The 16,917-nt window shown below is 50.7% G+C and overlaps 1 protein-coding gene across 4 annotated transcripts in view; it reads right to left on the bottom strand.

The window, feature by feature from the left end:
* FGD5 (FYVE, RhoGEF and PH domain containing 5) overlaps positions 1-16,917 on the bottom strand; it is a 105,966-nt gene that overhangs the window by 1,339 nt on the left and 87,710 nt on the right. For 3 of the 4 annotated variants that reach the window (XM_036911449.2, XM_036911450.2, XM_057506262.1), the window contains exons 13-20: positions 13,401-13,484; positions 11,877-11,956; positions 9,646-9,745; positions 9,165-9,302; positions 8,604-8,733; positions 7,674-7,804; positions 5,100-5,228; positions 223-377 (exon numbers count right to left, since the gene is read on the bottom strand). In XM_036911449.2, coding sequence (XP_036767344.2) covers positions 223-377; positions 5,100-5,228; positions 7,674-7,804; positions 8,604-8,733; positions 9,165-9,302; positions 9,646-9,745; positions 11,877-11,956; positions 13,401-13,484 — 947 coding nt within the window. The remainder of the gene's footprint in view (positions 1-222; positions 378-5,099; positions 5,229-7,673; positions 7,805-8,603; positions 8,734-9,164; positions 9,303-9,645; positions 9,746-11,876; positions 11,957-13,400; positions 13,485-16,917) is intronic. The other variant, XM_036911451.2, reaches the window with a different exon arrangement.

Genomic DNA, 16,917 nt, shown 5'->3' with positions numbered 1-16,917 from the left:
CCTGGAACTGTGCAAAGGTTTGCTGAATCGATGTACACCTGTATGAATGAATCATGATCATCTCTGAAAACCTCACAACTATAAGCAGGTGCTTCTGTTGCTCTGCTGTGGCCCCGAAGGGACTTGATGGGATAGGAGGGCTGAGAGGAACAGAAGCTGAGGCCCTGGGTAACACCTGCTCCTTCTGAGACAGGGCCAAGGAGACACAGGTTCTTTCAGTACCTCTGAGCTGAATTGGTATCCTCAGCTTTGAAGCTATAAAATAGGGTTTTCTTGTGATAAAGGTGAAAAATAGGTCCTACTTCACTGCTGCCTTCTTCCTTTTCAGGGGCAATGGTGAACCCCAGCAGGGGCATACTCTCCATGGCCACTGTGTCCTGCAGAGGGAAAAAGGAAAACTGGTAGCAAACATGGCACTCTACACAGTCAACAGTTCAGCGTGTCCTGGGACCTCCAATTTAGGATGCACGGTGAGCCTTCCCATGGGGGGCATGCTTTGGCAACGGAGGAATAACCACACACATATTCTTCAACCCCACTTCCCACCAGGACCAGCCATGAGGAGGGAAAGAAACTAACATTTTGTGACAGCCTATCAGGGTCCAGACATAGAAGGTGTCACTCCTCTTCTATGAAGAGACAGAGACGCAGAGAAGGTAAATAACTCCCCAGGATTGCACAGCTTAAGTAAGGGGCAGAGCCAGAACTTGGACTCATGACCACCTTCTAACTCTACATTCTTTCCACTGACTTGATTAGTCAGTGACTCGGTTTTCCAGAGTTTCCTCTGATAACATACTCTGGTCATTTTCCCATGCCCTCATTCACACTGCTTCAGTGTGGGGCACTCAGGGTATCTGTGCTATAAAGTTGCTAACAATTCGATGAGATGTAACAGAGAACATAGATGAATCTGAAAATCATAGTGTGTAATGGAAAAAGATATTTTTATACACATGCATATTTATGTAAAAATACATGTTCATAAAATACAACTTTATGAAACCACACATAAACAAAGCGAATTAATTAAGCACGTCAGAATGGCTGTGGGGGCGGGGAGTTTGTGTATAAAAGGGAATCAATTTTCAAAGACTGCTTGATCAGAAAAATGCATGGACAATATTCAACATGCATTCATGATAAAAAAAACAAAACCAAAAACCTCTCAGTAAACCAGAAGTAGAGGGAGCTTCCTTAATCTGACAAAGGGCATCTATTAAACACCTACAGGTAACATCCTAGTTCATAGTGACATACTGAATGCTCTTCCCCTAAGACTGGGAACAAGGCAAGAGGGTGCTCACCCCTATCAGTTAAATTCAACATTGTACTGGAAGTGCTAGCCACTGTAATAAGGCAAGCAAAAGAAATAAAAGACACAGAGATCAGAAAGGAAAAAGCAAAACTGGATCTATGCCTGCAAAGGACTCATTTGGTTAAAAAATAACTACTAGAACTGGTAATGAATTTAACAAAGTCACAGGATAATCATTGTTTTGTAATATCTGTATGCTAGCAGCAAACAACTGAAAAATAAACTGCATTCAAAATAGCATCCAAAAAATAAAATACTTAGAAATAAAGTTAACAGAAATGCAAAAAGTATAAGACATCTACACTAAAAACTACAAAACATTAAAAGAGAAATTAAAGAATTAAATAATGATGATTTATATCATGTTCATGGATTGGAATATTCAATATTGTTAAGACGCCAATTCTCCCTAAGCTGATCTATAAATTCAATAATCCCTGTAATAATCCCAGGCTTTTTGGTAGAAATCAACCAATTATATGGAAAACAAAAGACCTAGAATATTCAATACAATCTTTAAAAAGAACAAAGTTGGAGGCCTTACACAATCTGACTTCAAGACTTACTATAAAGCTAGAGTAATTAAGGCAGTATTGACCTAGGATTGGCAAATATGTAAAACAGATTAGAGAACCAAGAAACAGCCCCACAGTCATTCAGTGATTTCATAGTTAACAAAGACACCAAAATAATCCAAGAGGGAAAGGATATAGATATGGAAAAAAAATGAACCTCAACTCCTATCTCACACCATACACAAAAATTAATTTAAGAAAGACATAAATGTAAAAGTTACAACATTAAAGTTTTCAGAAGAAAATATGAGGGAATAACTTTGTGAGTTGCATTAGAGAAAAGTTTCTTAGGACATAGAAAGCAATAGCCATAAAGGAAAAAATTAATAAATTAGGCTCATTATAGTTATAAACTTCTGTTCACCAAAAGAACAGAACAAATTAATTCATTAAGAGAAGGAACAGGGAAGCAACAGACAAGGAGAGAATTTTCATAAAACATTTACCTGACAAGATTGGTGTCCAAGATATATAAAGAACTCCTATTACTCAATAACAAGACAATCTACTTTAAAAGTGGGCAAGAGATCTGAACAGACACTTCTCAAAGGGAAATATAAGAATAGCAAAAAGTACATTAAAAATATTATTCACTAGGGAAATCTAAATCAAAACCACACTGAGATAATACTACACTCTCACCTGAATAGCTCAAATTAAAGACTGACAATTCCAAGTGTTAACAAAGAGGTGCAGCAACCAGAACCCTCACATTTATATCCATTGTTGAGGGGTGTGTACAATGGTACACCACTTTGCAAAAGGTCTGTAATTTCTTATAAACCAAATATATACCTTCTTGTGATCCCAAATTCCAATCTTAGGTATTTACCCAAGTGAAATATAAATCTATTTTCACATAAAAACTTATATTAAAAAAGTTTAAAATGGCTTTATTCACAATCACCCAAAACAAGAACAACCCAAATGTCCTTTAACTGGTGAATGGATAAACAAATTGTGGTATATTCACAAACTGGAATACCACACAGTCATGAAAAGGAATGGCATATTGCTATACTCAACACCACAGATGAATCTCAAACACCTCATGTTCAGTGGTAGAATTCACACATGATTCCATTTACATAAAGATCTAAAAGAGGCAAAATTAACCTCTGGTGGAAAAAAATTAGAGCAGTGTGTTGTCTCCAGGGACAGGTGTGAAATGGGGATTTGTAGATGCACACATTAGTCAAACATGCATTAGTCAAACGGCACTTTTAAGATGTGTGCACTTCATTAAATGTAAATGTACCTCAAAATGGAAAAAAAGGTACACAAATATTGAACTCATAGGGAGGAGTATATTTTGAAAAACATGAAAAAGTAAGATGGATAGAGGGATGAATCAATAGATATTCAATCAGGGAAGAATAATAAATTGTTAATTGTGTAATCTAGTTGATGGTTATATTCTAGCTTACTGTGAAATTTTTTCAACATTTATGATTGAAAATTTTTATAATAATAAATAATAAATGTATTAACTAAATAATAACATGTGGGAAAAGATAAAAAGAGATCCCTGTGTTTCTGACAGCCACTTTCTCCCAGGGCTATTACTGAATAGCAAGCTGCATCACTTTGGGCCACCCCAGGGGGCATGACAAAGGCTCATGGTAGCATACACTTGAAAAGTGGCTAGCCACTTTATCAAACCTTTTCTCTTTGATGGAATTTGGAAGCTTGGTCCCATCATAGGCATAGGCTTACTGAGAAATTGTACGAAGTCCTCTCTATGGAAGAAACTACTTTGGAAGCATACTTAAATGCATCTTTTAAAATCAACCTATGCTGTCACTTCCCTGACAGCTGTTGCTTAGGACCTAGAAACTCCGGGTTTTCCTTTCTCAGGCAGGATTCACCTCTCTTTGGTGGTTATTTATCACTAGGCTTCATTCACCTGCCTAAAACCAGCATTTCTTCCCAAAGTCTGTTCTGTGCAGTAACACTTCCACGAGACACTTCATAAGGAAGGGCCTGTGGTGTGGCCAACGAGGAAGTCTCCACAATGCACCTCAGTGGGTCTCAGATGCCAAGAAGGCCCTCTGTGAGGAAGCCCCACTACCTGCCTGCTCAGGGCTCCCTCAGAACCAAGTTTTCAGAGAACCCCTGCAAGTGTCCTGTGGAACACCACGTTAGGAAGATCCTGCTCTGGGCTGAGAAGGGCATTACACCACATTTCAGTTTGTTCTGGAAAGACTGAAATTCTCCTCAGCCCCAGAAAGCCTCATCAGTGGATGTTTGGGTGAAGAGCCCCCCTCAGTGAAGGCTTGGCTGACACAGTGCCCGAGTCACTCAGGCCCACAGTGCGTCCCCCTGTCTGTGTCCCTGCTGGCCTCTCACATCCCGGAGGGAGGAGCAGACTGTGATGGTCACAGCTGTGGGTCTTCCATGAGGGAAACCTTCTGCCCTAAAGAAGGAAATGCCTTTTGCACATTTGCCAGAATCTGCGGTCAGGGGAGAAGGGCCAGCCCTGTGCTCACGTGAACATCTTCATGGGGTAAAGCACCCACCCTCTGCATCTGGGCAGAAAGCTTTTAAGTCCTGTATTCAAAGCAGATTTAGCCTGTGGAAACCACCAGATGATGGGGCCTGGACACGGACATCTTTCACATTATCCTACAGGTTTGATCTGGGTCAGGGCCAGACAGCCCCCTGTTGTCCAACCACAGCCCACACCTGTCTCCTCAGGGGGCGAGCTTGATTTCCAAGGAGGATCTCTCTCCTATTTTAGAAGGTGTAAATATAAGATGTTCTAGAAAAACATCAACTTGAGTTTTTAATTAAGTGACAGAGTTACCACAAGGCAATGTAGTTCCCTGACAAAAGAAGTGCCCAGACAAAAAGTATGGTAGCTTCCCATATGCAGGTAAATTTTGTCCCAAATAACAGAAGCAGAGAGCAGAAAGCAGCTTCCTCTTAGGGAGTGCCCAGCTTGAACAGGGTACTGGGTCTGTGACACTCGAACACGGGTGCACAAGGTCGGCCTGCTCCAGTGAATTCCTTACTTTGCAAGGACACTCAGCACATGGCATCGTGCAATACAGACTTCACAGGCGAGGGAGCAGACCTGGCACCAGGCCTCACACTGCCCTGCAAGTAACACGCCCATGTGCAGACCCCAGATGCAAGCTCGGAGGCCCACGCTTAACCCGCAGGCCTTCACAGGAGAAAGGAGAGAAAGCACGAACCCCCAATACCTCACTGGCCATGTAGGTGTAGAGCACTTTGCCTTTGATGACAAACCAGAGCTTCTTCCAGTGTCTCTTGCCTTTCTTACACCGGCTGAGATAGCCACTAATGGCAGAGCCCTCCCCGGAGGCGGCCACCTGGCGAGGGAAGCAGAGTGTCAGGGCACCATGTGGCGGGCACAGATCAGACAGGGCCAAAGTGACACGGCCAACCTCTGGCAGAGGGTTTATACTGCTTTGAAATCTGAGACTTGGACATGGTCTCAGGATCTACCAAGCACCTCAAGGCAGCAAAACTGTACCGGAGTTGGAGATGCAGGATTTACTGAACACACCCAGGAGACACAGGAGTCAGAAACTGCCTTCAGGAGTGCTGCCCCCAATGATGCTTCAGATTCTTGGCCCCCCACCAACACCTGAACCCCCCCAGTTATGAAGCTACAGATATTTGGGGGAAAAGGTCCTTCCTTCTAAAACTGATTCTTACACTTTTAAGCTTATCTCTTTCTTACATCTGAGGAGGGATCTTCTTTGACTGTTTAGTTGAGGTCCTACGCTCTCCTGCCTAAAGGGGTATGCTAATTCCTCTTAGTAGTAGTAGTAGTAGTAATACAGTAGTACGAGTCTGTCGGACAGTCATGATGTGGGGAACACAGGCTGGAGTAATACTGACAAGAGGTTCAGTCTAGGTCTCCCTGCTACTACATGGGTAATGTTGGGCATGACTGACTGACTCCCTCCAGGTCTCAGCTCCCTTACCGTGAAGCTAGAATTAAAGGACATAAGACAGGTACCTGACCCACAAGAAGGGCCCCATAAATATTAATCTTAATGTTAGAGCAAGGCCAGGTTTAGAAATAATTTCATCTGATGTTCTCATTTTACAGATGGGGAAACAGGCCCAGAGGAATGGAGGGATCTACTGAAGGTCAAATCCCTACTTAGTCGCCGAACTTGGATTTCTCAGTAAATACACTGAAGGTCAGCAAACTTCAATGTAGAGAGAAGTTACAGCCGGCTGGGCTGCGCTGAGCTCTCCAACTCCGACTCCGACTCTCCCGACTGGCTCCGCTGGTGCAGCTCAGAGCGGGAGAGGCAGAGCGGACAGAGCACCTGGGGGAACCTGATCCTGAGAGCGCCCTTTCTGACTGGTGCTCAGGCTGCAGCATTTCTGCAGACCGTCTGGGGGGAAGCAGGTCTTCCCGCTGAGATGGGGGCTCCTGGGAAAGGGGAGGGGTGGTGGGAGACTGGGACATGTTTCTCCTGGGGCTGCTGCAGATCCCTAAGCACAGTCTTTGCTGGATAATAGAAAGATTGTCACTTTGGGCAAAAATTACCAAGGAGCTGCTGGGGCAGATCCCCCTGGTGCCAGAATCACCCAGCTGTACAGCCTAAGAGCACTGCTTCTCAAATTGCACCCGTGGAACACCCAGGCTGTGAGCAGGACTCAGGTAGGCCGCCACCCCAGTGGGAGTGAGAGGTGACATTTTCTCAATTTGCAGAAAGGGACTCGTGAAAGAAGTGATGGGGCAACCATACAGTGTGTGTAAAATGTGTGTGAGAAAATGCAAAATGGTATCTAAGAGAAATTAAGTGGGAAAAATGTAGAAAGATTCAGTATAATGTTATCATTTGGATAAAACAAAAGATCTATGAATATGTATCTTATGTATATACATATTAAAATTTCTGGAAGAATCCAGAAGAAACTTGCTGGTGGTTACCTCTGGGGGGGGGCGAGGGACTGAAGGGTCCGGGGAGGAAGAGAAAACTCACTTTTCATCATGTATTCTTTTGTGCTTCTTTGGGAAAAAAATTTTGACCATGTATGTGTTATTCCCAACGTTTTTAATATACAAAAGGAATTAAGTTAATGGGCAAAACTGCACCCATTTAAATTTTTCATCCCTTAACACTTTTTTAAACCCTTGCTACCTGCTACTCCATAAGGAGTATTAATGGAAAATTTGGAAACCACTCATCACACTTCTTTCGACAGCTTATATATTCATAGGCACACATTTGCTTGTGGTTGTGATTAGAACACAGACATATAATCGGGTCTATTTGCAGGATGGGATTGAATTTAGCCAATTCTGAGGTTTCCTGCAGAGTTCCACAGCTCACCACCTGAACCCCTCTGGGGTCCCAAAAGGCACAGCTCCAAGGGCTGCAGAGGGAGGGCGCCGCCACCACTGCAGGCGTTAGTGGAGGAGCACCAGGGGCCAGGGCAGTAGCCTTGGGTACTGGGTCCAGGCTGTGGGGCAGCAGAGAAAGAAGGGAGAAAAACAGAAAGAGCTGGGAGCAGAGGGGCAGGAAGGATGGCAAAGACGTCTCCTGGCACCGTCTACACTCATTTCAAGCCCTGCAATCTGCTGCCAAGCAGGTGTCTTCTTGGCCATGCTGTTTAAGTGGTGAGTCAGTCTTCGAAGCCAGACTGTCTCCGTAAGGGATCCTCTTTGTCCCCAAGAGCCCAGTCAGGCTGGGGCAGGTGGGGGGGAGGGTCCAACCCTGTCCACCGGGAGGAGCTGTGAGCCTTCCAAATCCCCTGACTCCCTTAAAGATCTAGCCCCCCTGCCATACCTCCGTCAGGGCTGAAGGGACTTTCTTCTGCTTCTTGAAGGTGGAGGGGTTGATGCTATGGAAGACGGACGAGAAGGCACTGCTTGAGAAGCGGGGAGAGGCCAAGGGGAAGCTCATGCTCACGGGCCGCTCTGCACCAAGACACAGGGCAAGGGAGGTAAGTGTCCACACGGACAGGCATTCACCTTGCTGTGGAACTCGGATTCCTGTAACATCAGAGCTCCTGCGCCATCCTGAGATAGGAACCAGCCTTACTGTGGGGGTTCAGTGTGACCAGAAAGGCAGGCACTCTCCCTCTGCTGGCACAAAGGCCCTGGGGGCCAGGAGGGAAGCTTTCCCTGGGTTCTGGCCATGCCTTCTTCTCTAGGTCTCCCTGAGGCCAGGGCTGGGCAGTCCGCTCTGATGGCTTTGGGTGGCCCCAAAGAAGAGACGTCTTTGGCTTTAGGCCTAGGGGGTACTTGCTGTCCCTCAGTCCAATTGTGCTTGGGTTTGCCTGTCCCCTGAGCAGTCTCTCAAGGGCCACCTCCACCTCCTTAGGCTCCAGTATCAGAGGGTCCTCAGCCCTTCCCTGACCCACAAGTCCTCCAGGATCCAGCTCAAAATCTTTGTTCCAAAAAGGCTCCACAGAACACAGGCCTACAGAACCTCTCGGAAAGAGGGCCCCAAAGGTCAAGTAAATGTGAGCACTGTGCCTACTGCCCCCTGCCCAGAGAGGCACTGGCCCGGCATTTCCCAAACTTCTGGGGGCCCCTATCAATTCTCCACAGAACCAACATTTTGGGAATTGGGGCTGAGGTGTGAGTTTAAACCCGTTTCCTCCTCCAGGGCTGCCTTTGTCCTGAGCTGCCCCAGGAAAGTGGTTTCAGAGACAGCCACAGGCAGGAGGAAGCCCTATGGGCGGTGTGCAGGAAGGGAGCTGTCCCCAGGTACCTCTCCGCAGGCCTGGGCCGTCCCCGCCCCTCTTCTTCAGCTCCCCATAGCAGCCGTCGCAGACCTTGGCCATCCGGTCCCTGAGGTACTTCAGAGGGTACTTGTTTCTCGAGCAGTTGCGGCACACGATCTGTGGGCCAGGTTGGGGACACACGTCTGGATGGTTCTCACCCTCCCAGCACGTGCCTGTATCTTCTCCCCTGTGCCGGCCCCCCACCTCCTCTGGGGACCCCAACTTCTGAGCTTGTGTCTGCCAGGTGCCCCTGCTTCTCTGGGGGTGGCCATGCAGAGTTTCTGCGCAAGTGCTTATCTGTTTTCCTGACTAACCACAACACGATGCCTCTTCTTCAAGGACTGTAACCACACAAGCCATGATTTTCCTGAGGGAGTGGTGCATTGGAATGGGCCTGGGATTTGGAGCCCTGGTTTGAGGATAAAATGGGAGTTGACCATTTCTACCTCCCAGGGTTGGGGTGAACACACCCTGCTCTGGGCCTGCCCCACAGACTCCCTAGCCCACACCGTCCTGTGCGCACACATCCCCCAGACGGGGTGACTCACCTTGCCACAGGCGTGGCAGTGGTGACGCCGCAGGGTGAGGGAGAAGTCGCAGCCACAGTTCATGCACATCATGACATGTGTGACGGGCACCAGGGTGGGGGGCCTCTCCCCAAGGCTGACCCCCAGCCTCTCCCGAATCTGAAGCAATAGCATCAGATAAGCAGTGTGGTAGGAGCCTGGCTAGATAGGCGCCCTCTTTCCAGAAGGCGGGTGGGCGTGTTGGTGTGGGGACGGAGTGGATTCTAACCCCCCCACCCCCACCCCACGTCCTCCTGGAGGCTCACCACCGGCGGACACAGAGCCAGGTGGCAGTGAGCGCCAAGCTGCACCGTGACTGTCCCTCAGCACAGTGGGGTGAAGAGGGGCTCCGGGGACAGGAGGGGCACGAGGAGCCAGGCCCCACGGAAGGAGCTGAAGTCCTCCTGGGTGTGCGGCCACCAGGGGAACCCTGGCATCAGGCAGGCCACAGGGCCGCACTCACCTCCACGCTGTGGTGGAAGGCAGCCAGAGCCTGGGCCTTGTAGTCCTCGGGGAGGGCTCTGCTCAGACAGCCATGCCAGTCGTCCCGCTCGGCACAGGAGCTGCGGGCACGAGCTGCAGTGAGGGGAGCATGCGCCCGTGGCTCTGCCTCCCGCCCTCTCTGCGGAGACCAAGTCCCTGGCAGCCCCTTGTCCCCCTCTCCAACACCCAAGCGCTCAGGGTCTGAAATCCTACAAGTGAGCCCCCGGCCTGGGGTCACGCCTCAGCACCTCCACCTAGCAGGGCGGCCAGGGCACCTTAGCTGTCCTCTAGGCCTCTTCACCTGTAACACGGGAGTGTCAAGACTATTTCTCCAGCTCCAGGGGCTGTGGTGGGGATGGAATGCCCCGCGGGACAGGGCCGGGCTTTGACAATGGCAGAGCACGGGGCAAAAGCAAGGGTGCTGGGGAGGCACAGAGGGTTCCACACTTCAGGAGGGATGGGCTGGCAGGGGCTCGGGACTGGGTACCACAGGGAGAGGTCGGGGGATGCAAGCAGCAAGTATCAAGTCCCAGTCCCTCTCCCTTCCTCCTCACTTTCCCCCGTAACTTCCCAGATAGCCACTCATCCGACATGCCAACTCCCCAAATCCCTGCCCTGTGCTGGCAGTTTCCAGAGCACCAGTGGGGTGGAAATTCTCACAGGGCCCGCTAGGTGTCGTCCCCACACTGCACTAAGAGTGGGGCCTGCCTGGGAGCCTGGCCAGCTGGGAGTAGGTGGGCAGCCTGATGCGTGTCCCTGAAAGGAGATGTATGGGTTGCACTGTTCCTGGAAGCTTCAGCATGAAGTATCTGGGCTAGGAGGAAGGTGACTGGCCTGTCAGTGAGTGGCTTCTTGAGGCCACTGGCTAAGGTGCAGTGCCTCTGCCTGTGAGAGAGAGATGGGCAGCCCCACCTGAAGAGCTGGGTGTGGCCTTTCACCACCTCACCTCATGGCTGGACAAACAGAAGCCATACTGAGGGCCTTCTCAGGCCCCTGATTTTACCTAGAGATGACAAGAGGCAAGGCCACGAACCCCACCCAGCCAACCCCCTCCAGGAAGCCTCCAGGAGTAAGGACTCCCCCACATGGGGAGGTCACTCCTTAGGATTTCCAAGGCTTCTTCTACCTCGTCAGGACACAGCAGTGGGTAAGAGCTCTGGGACACACAATCTTGTGTTTGAACCCCAGTGCCATTTCACATGCTGAGACCCCTCTCTAGGCCTCAAACCCCACCTCCAGGGGTGATGATGCAGGCCAGAGGAGGTGTCTGACACCCAGCAGGGGCCCCGTGCATGTCACTCTGTCATCAACACTATTTATTACAGCAGAGATATTCTACATTTTTTTTATAACTGGTGCCTAACTCTCCTGCCTAATGTGGGCTTCTGGAGAGCAGATCAAGGTTTAAACTGTTTATGCCCTCAGCACAGTACATGGTACTGAGGAGTAGCTAATAAATGCTTAGTGAGCAAATGCATCTACAAGATGGCATGTGTGCATCAGCGTGTGTCCCATGTCACACCCGGAATCACCAACCCACACAAAGGGCACCGCTGCCACCACCACCACCCCCACCACCACCACCCCCCACCCCCCCCCACCCCCCCCCGTAGCAGACAGGGAAGACATTCAGGCCTCAGGGCCCCCCTTCCACCCCCACTGGGGCCTGAGTGGCCCTGGCAGGAACCACACCTCCTGGCTTCTGAGCTGGGGGTGGGGGTGGGGGGGAGGGTGGGGACCCGAGCTGGCCTGGCCTTGAAAGAGGGAGCAAGGGCAGCTCTTTTGCTGCCTAAAGTGAGTGTTGTGATCCCTGGGCAGCCTGGGGGCCTGGAGAAGACACAGCTCAAAGGCCACACCCCCAACCAGGAAAGGGAATTGGTTAATAATGAGCTCACTCATTATTTTCTGTCATTCTCCAGACATGAAAGCTTAAGAGCACACCACTGTGTAAACAAAGGTGCAAGAGGCACTTTTTACCTGCCCTAGCTTTTCGTGTTGCTGCAAAGACCCGATGATCATAGTTTTTTACAATGTGAGGAATTGTTATTCTTATATTTAAAGAACAGGCTCTAGAAAGTAAGAACTTCTGGTATCCAAAGGATACCAAAATAAAAATGATGACACACCCAGCATTTGTTACCCCAAACTTTACCACCTGTCAGACCCTGCCCCTTGTCCCCGAGACCCTCCCTCCTTCCCGCCTCCCCATACCTCGCAGACAGAGTCAGGCAGGACTCAGGAGTCTCCATCTTTAGAGCGTAGGGCACCTGCTCCATCACAGGGCGGCTGACCTGGAAAGCCAACAGCAGCCACTCAGGGTAGGGACAGGGAGGGACAACCCAGACTGGCTGCTTCTCCAGGTCCAGCCACTGCTCCTCCTGAGCCTGGGCTACCTTCTCTGTAAAGGGCAAACCTTTGCGTGCTGGGGGTGCATGCGTGCCTGTGTGTGGTGGGGGGGTAGGGGCCGGCTTCCGACTCTGACTCTGTGGTCCTTGGAAGGACCCTGTCGTGCTGGAGCAGTGCCCGCCCATGACCACTCCCTCCCTCAGCAGGCTCCTCAAAGGAAGCTTTGGTTCAAAAGGGAAGAAGCCTCCCCACTGAGAAGAGCCTCCAGGAGTGAGAGAGGCCCCAGCCTGCCTCCGCCAGCTCTCCCCATCATCCTCTCCTCTGCCACGGTCCTCTGAAATGATGACACCCCCCAGTCCATTCTCCCCACAGTGTCCCCTCGCTGACCCCATCCCCACGTGGCACCAGGACTAGCTTCACAAACCTGCTGCTCACAAAGCCCTCAAGCATCCCCACTAGCTTCCTCCCAGCCTGTATTTAGGACAAGTTACCCAGAACTAGGCCATATATGACCAGGGCCCCTTCCTGTCACCCACGAGATTGTCCAGCTGGCTGGCATCTTTCTTACATTTGTTTAAGAAATATTTGCTGCTTGAACAGATATTTGCACACCCATGTTCACAGCAGCATTATTCACATTAGCTAAAAGGGGGAAGCAACCCAAGTGTCCACCCATGGGTGAATGGATAAGCAACATGTGGCCCAGCCGTACACTGGAATATTATTCAGCCTTAAAAGGGAAGGAGGTTCTGACACAGGATGAACCTTGAGGACATTGTGCTCAGTGAAATAAGCCAGTTACAATAGGTCAAATACTGCAAGATTCCACTTCTATGAGGTCCCTGGATTCATCACATTCATACAGACAGAAAGTAGATGGAGGTGGCCAGGGCTGGGGAGGGGAATGGGGAGTTAGTGTTTAATGGGGATAGTGTTTCATTTGGGAAGCTTAAAAAGCTCTGGAGATGGATGGAGGTGATGGTTATACACAAGGTAAATGTACTTAATGCCACTGAATTCTATGCTTAAAAATGGCTAAAATGGAAAACTTCACGTTATGTGTATTTTAGCACAATTAAAAACCTTTACCAATCACCTACGGTTTCCTCCCTCCGAGCATTTCCTTATACATTTTCCTCCTTTTAGGACACCCTTCCTTTTCCTCCTATCCAAATATCACCCACCCTAAGGGAACTCGGCTCCCCTCTGCAGGAAGTGCTCCCTCCTCTCCCACTCCTGACTATCTACAGCGCAGTCCCGTGTAACCCACAACGTAACACTGCTTCCCCGCGGCCCCTTCTTCCCAGCTGGCCTGGGAGCTCCCAGAAGCAGGGGTGTTGTCTCCCCTGACCTGACCTGCCGTCCCAGGGTGCTTAACCAGGCACCCACCTTCATGCTGGCCACCGCCAATGTGTTCTTCAGCCGATACTTCCCGTCCTTCTGGGGATACGTGTACAGGAGCACATCGCTCATCTGGGGAGAGGGAAGCCCTGTCAGACATGTCCTGGCCCCAGAAGGCTGCGCTGGGCGTCTGTCCTGGAGGATCAGTGATCTCCATGGAGCAGAGGTACCACATATCCTCCGGGGAGCCCCACGGGACAGCAAAAACCCTCTGGGCTGAAGACAGCCCCTTCCTCGCAGCTCCTGGGGAGGCCCTCAGAGGGACACACGCGGTGCCCACAGAAAGCCGACACAGCCATGGCCACAGGGGCTGGCTCCATCATGGGGTACACCCAGATGTCCATCAGCGGGGGAACGGGCAGACTGAGGCGCAGCCACGCTGTGGATCACTACGTGGTGACCCAAAGGGACAAACTGATGATACACACGGCGACACGGATGAATCTTAACAACATGCTGAAGGAAGCGGGACACAGAGGAGCACACCCTGCACGGTAACAGTAACGTGAAGCTCCAGGACAGCCACAACCGATCAGTAGTGACGGAAGGCAGGCCAGGGGTGGGGAAAGTGACTGCTGTGAGGGGCACAGGGCAACTTCCTGGGTGGCGGGCAATGCTCCGTGTCTTGACCCAGGTGGAGGTCACACGATGGTACACATTTGTCAACACACACTGAGATGTACACTTGAGACTGATGCATTTTACTCTCTCTCTCTATATATATAGATATATATATATACTCTCTCTCTCTATATATATATATATACTCCATAAAGTATAGTCAAGGATCGAGAAAGGAGGGGATGGAGAGAGGAGGAGGAGGAGAAGCTCCTCGCAGACAGGGAGCTGGTGGGTCCTGTTCTCTGCCACAGTCACCGTGACACTGTAGGTGCTCAAATAATACCTGCTGAATGAACAACTGAAGCTCCCTGCCCCGTGCAGGACAGATAGGAAGAAACACAGTGAAAGTCACTTCACCTCCTTAGGACAGTGTGTCTGGCTAAAAGGTTTACAGTTTGAAAAGAGGAAGCCAGGCTCTGGGTGGTCTGTGGACTGTCAATCCTGAGGCTGTTCTGTAGCCACTGTGTGGCTACGGACAAGCCGTTTCCCTCTCTGAGCGTCAGCTTGCTCACCTATGGAGTGTGGGACACCTCTGCCCCACCTCATTATGGACGCTGAGAGAGCATGGCCCTGGTGAACCCTCTGTGCATGGAAGCTAACTCAGGGTAACACTTCCCCTCCCTGGGGACAGAGTCTGCTGCAGGCACAGAACAGATGAGTTTTCCTACCAGTTCATGGGAGGCTGACAGCCTGGCCAGGCAGTGCAGGTGGCCTGGACCAGAACCTGGGCCATTGTACCTCAGGCAAACCCCTCTTGTCTCTGGGCCTCACTGTCTCTGACAAGAGGTGGCACAGAGCAGGGGCCAGCAAGCCGTTTGTAAATGGCTCCATAGTAAATATTTAAGCCTTTGTGGGTCATACAGTTTCTGTCACAACTATTCAACTCAGCATTGTAGCCCAAAGGCACCCACAGACATCCGTAAACAGTGTGAGACTGCGTGCCAGTGGACCTCTGTTAACGAGAACAGGAGGCAGGCCAACCCCAGATCAGCTCTGCCGTTCTAACAGTGACGAGAGCAGCCTTCCACCTGGAAGCCCACTAAGCCCCCAACAGGAACCAGCTCCATTCACGCCCCAACAATCCACAAGGCAGGCACTATCGTCATCATCTCCACTCCATAGATGGGGAAACTGAGGCACAGAGTGGCCAGACAAGCAGCCCAAGGTCACAGAGCTCAAGCAGGTGGAATGCAGCTCTGGGGTGGTCGGGTGTGTGTATTGTGCGTGGCCGCACAGAGTCTGGGCCCCATCTGGGGACAGTGACTGCACCCCAGCCCACAGCCTGGCTCACGAGCCCATCACCCAGGGGAGCTGGCTAGTGTCTTTCATCAGAGCCATCCCAGCCTTTCTGCTGCTGCCCCTTAGGTGCCTGCAGCCATGGCACCCGGAGGCTTTATAAGGGCCCAGGCCCCGGTGGCCTCCTAGCTGCCAGCATGTCTCTCCTCTTCTGAGCGTGTGCTTTACAGCCCCACTTGGCGGAAGGAGGAGGGATTCTTCATGGAGGAGGACAGGGGAACTTCTCACGGGAAGGAGCCACCCGTGGGGAGCCCCACCTATGGCTGGAGCCAGAGGGGACAGCGGGGCCATGGTGGAGGCCTCCCCACAATACTGCTCCAGTCCCAGTGTGTTGGCGGGCAGATGCTTTGACTTTGTCCTGCAATAAGATTATTTTATGAAAGTAGCATCTTATGAAGAAGAAAAATTCTTGAATGTGTTCGCCATGGCCCTCCCTGGCTCAGGAATCTGTGTGTCCATCCTCCTCCCAGCTCTGCCTCCAGCAGGCATTTACTAACCCCTACTCAGGGAAGGTCCTGTGCCGGAACCAAGAGAAGGAGCAGAGACCCAGGCTCAGAAGGGTGGGGGCCATGGCCCAACAATACAGAGAATCGGAGAGATGCGGGCCTGTTTTCGTGACTGAGTGTGGGAGAGACTACGGTAATGAAGGGCCATACAAGATGCTGGCGGAAGCATGGTGGGGGAGAGGTGGCAGGAGTCAGGGCCTCACCTGCTCAGCCTGGCTCATTACCACACAGGTGGCCCTGAATTCAATGGTATGGGTTTCTTCTCAATGGAGAGATTTTCCAAATACATAGACTCTAACATGGAATATGGGATGGCTGCCCCAACAGGACTCCAAGACCCCCATCTGGACAGGGGCCACATCCGCACACCTAGCACAGATCCTGGCACACAGAAGGAGATGGATAAGGAGCTGTACGATGCACGAATGTCACAACAGGCAGTGAGCTCCCATCATCGGAGGTATGTAAGCAGAGGTCAGACAACTACCTAGAGAGAGGGACTCAAGCATCTGTGGGGACATTAAGATCCTTTTGAGAACCCAAAGCTGAACAATCCACTGCCATGCTCTCAGATTACTTTCAAAGTTCCTCCCTGGGGACCTACTCCTCCTGCCTGTAGCCAGATCTCTCCCTTACTCTGCAGCTCCAACCGGCCAGGGTGGGGGGTCCGCATGGGAGGTGAGAGGCAGCTGCTGGATGGAGACGAGGGAGAGAAGAGATGCTGCGTTTGGTTCACCCTGTGCTCTACACAGAGCAGAGGGGCCCACTGAGGTGGGCCACGGCCTCGGGACACAGCTACTGAGGCGCCACAAACCCTGGCTGGACGCCGCAGGCTCTACACTTTCTGGCAGGGCTCAGCATTTCCCTACTCAGTATCATTTGCTCTCTCTGAATTCAGTCCTCAAGTGGCCCCTCCATGGGCAGGGTCTATGTGGGACAGAGAATAGATCAAGTCATGAGTGGAAGGGCCCCTCTCCAGGCAAAGATTTTACGAGACTCACAAAGGTCCTCCAAACACCATGATTCCCAACCTCTAGCCTTTGCTTATGCTGTTCCTGCTCCTGAAACGCCTTTCCTTTCTC

This window comes from Manis pentadactyla, chromosome 1 (genome assembly GCF_030020395.1).
Source record: "Manis pentadactyla isolate mManPen7 chromosome 1, mManPen7.hap1, whole genome shotgun sequence".
In the NCBI taxonomy this organism is placed as follows: domain Eukaryota; kingdom Metazoa; phylum Chordata; class Mammalia; order Pholidota; family Manidae; genus Manis; species Manis pentadactyla.
Note: the sequence above shows the minus strand (reverse complement) of the source record. Positions and strands in the feature narration are given on the sequence as shown.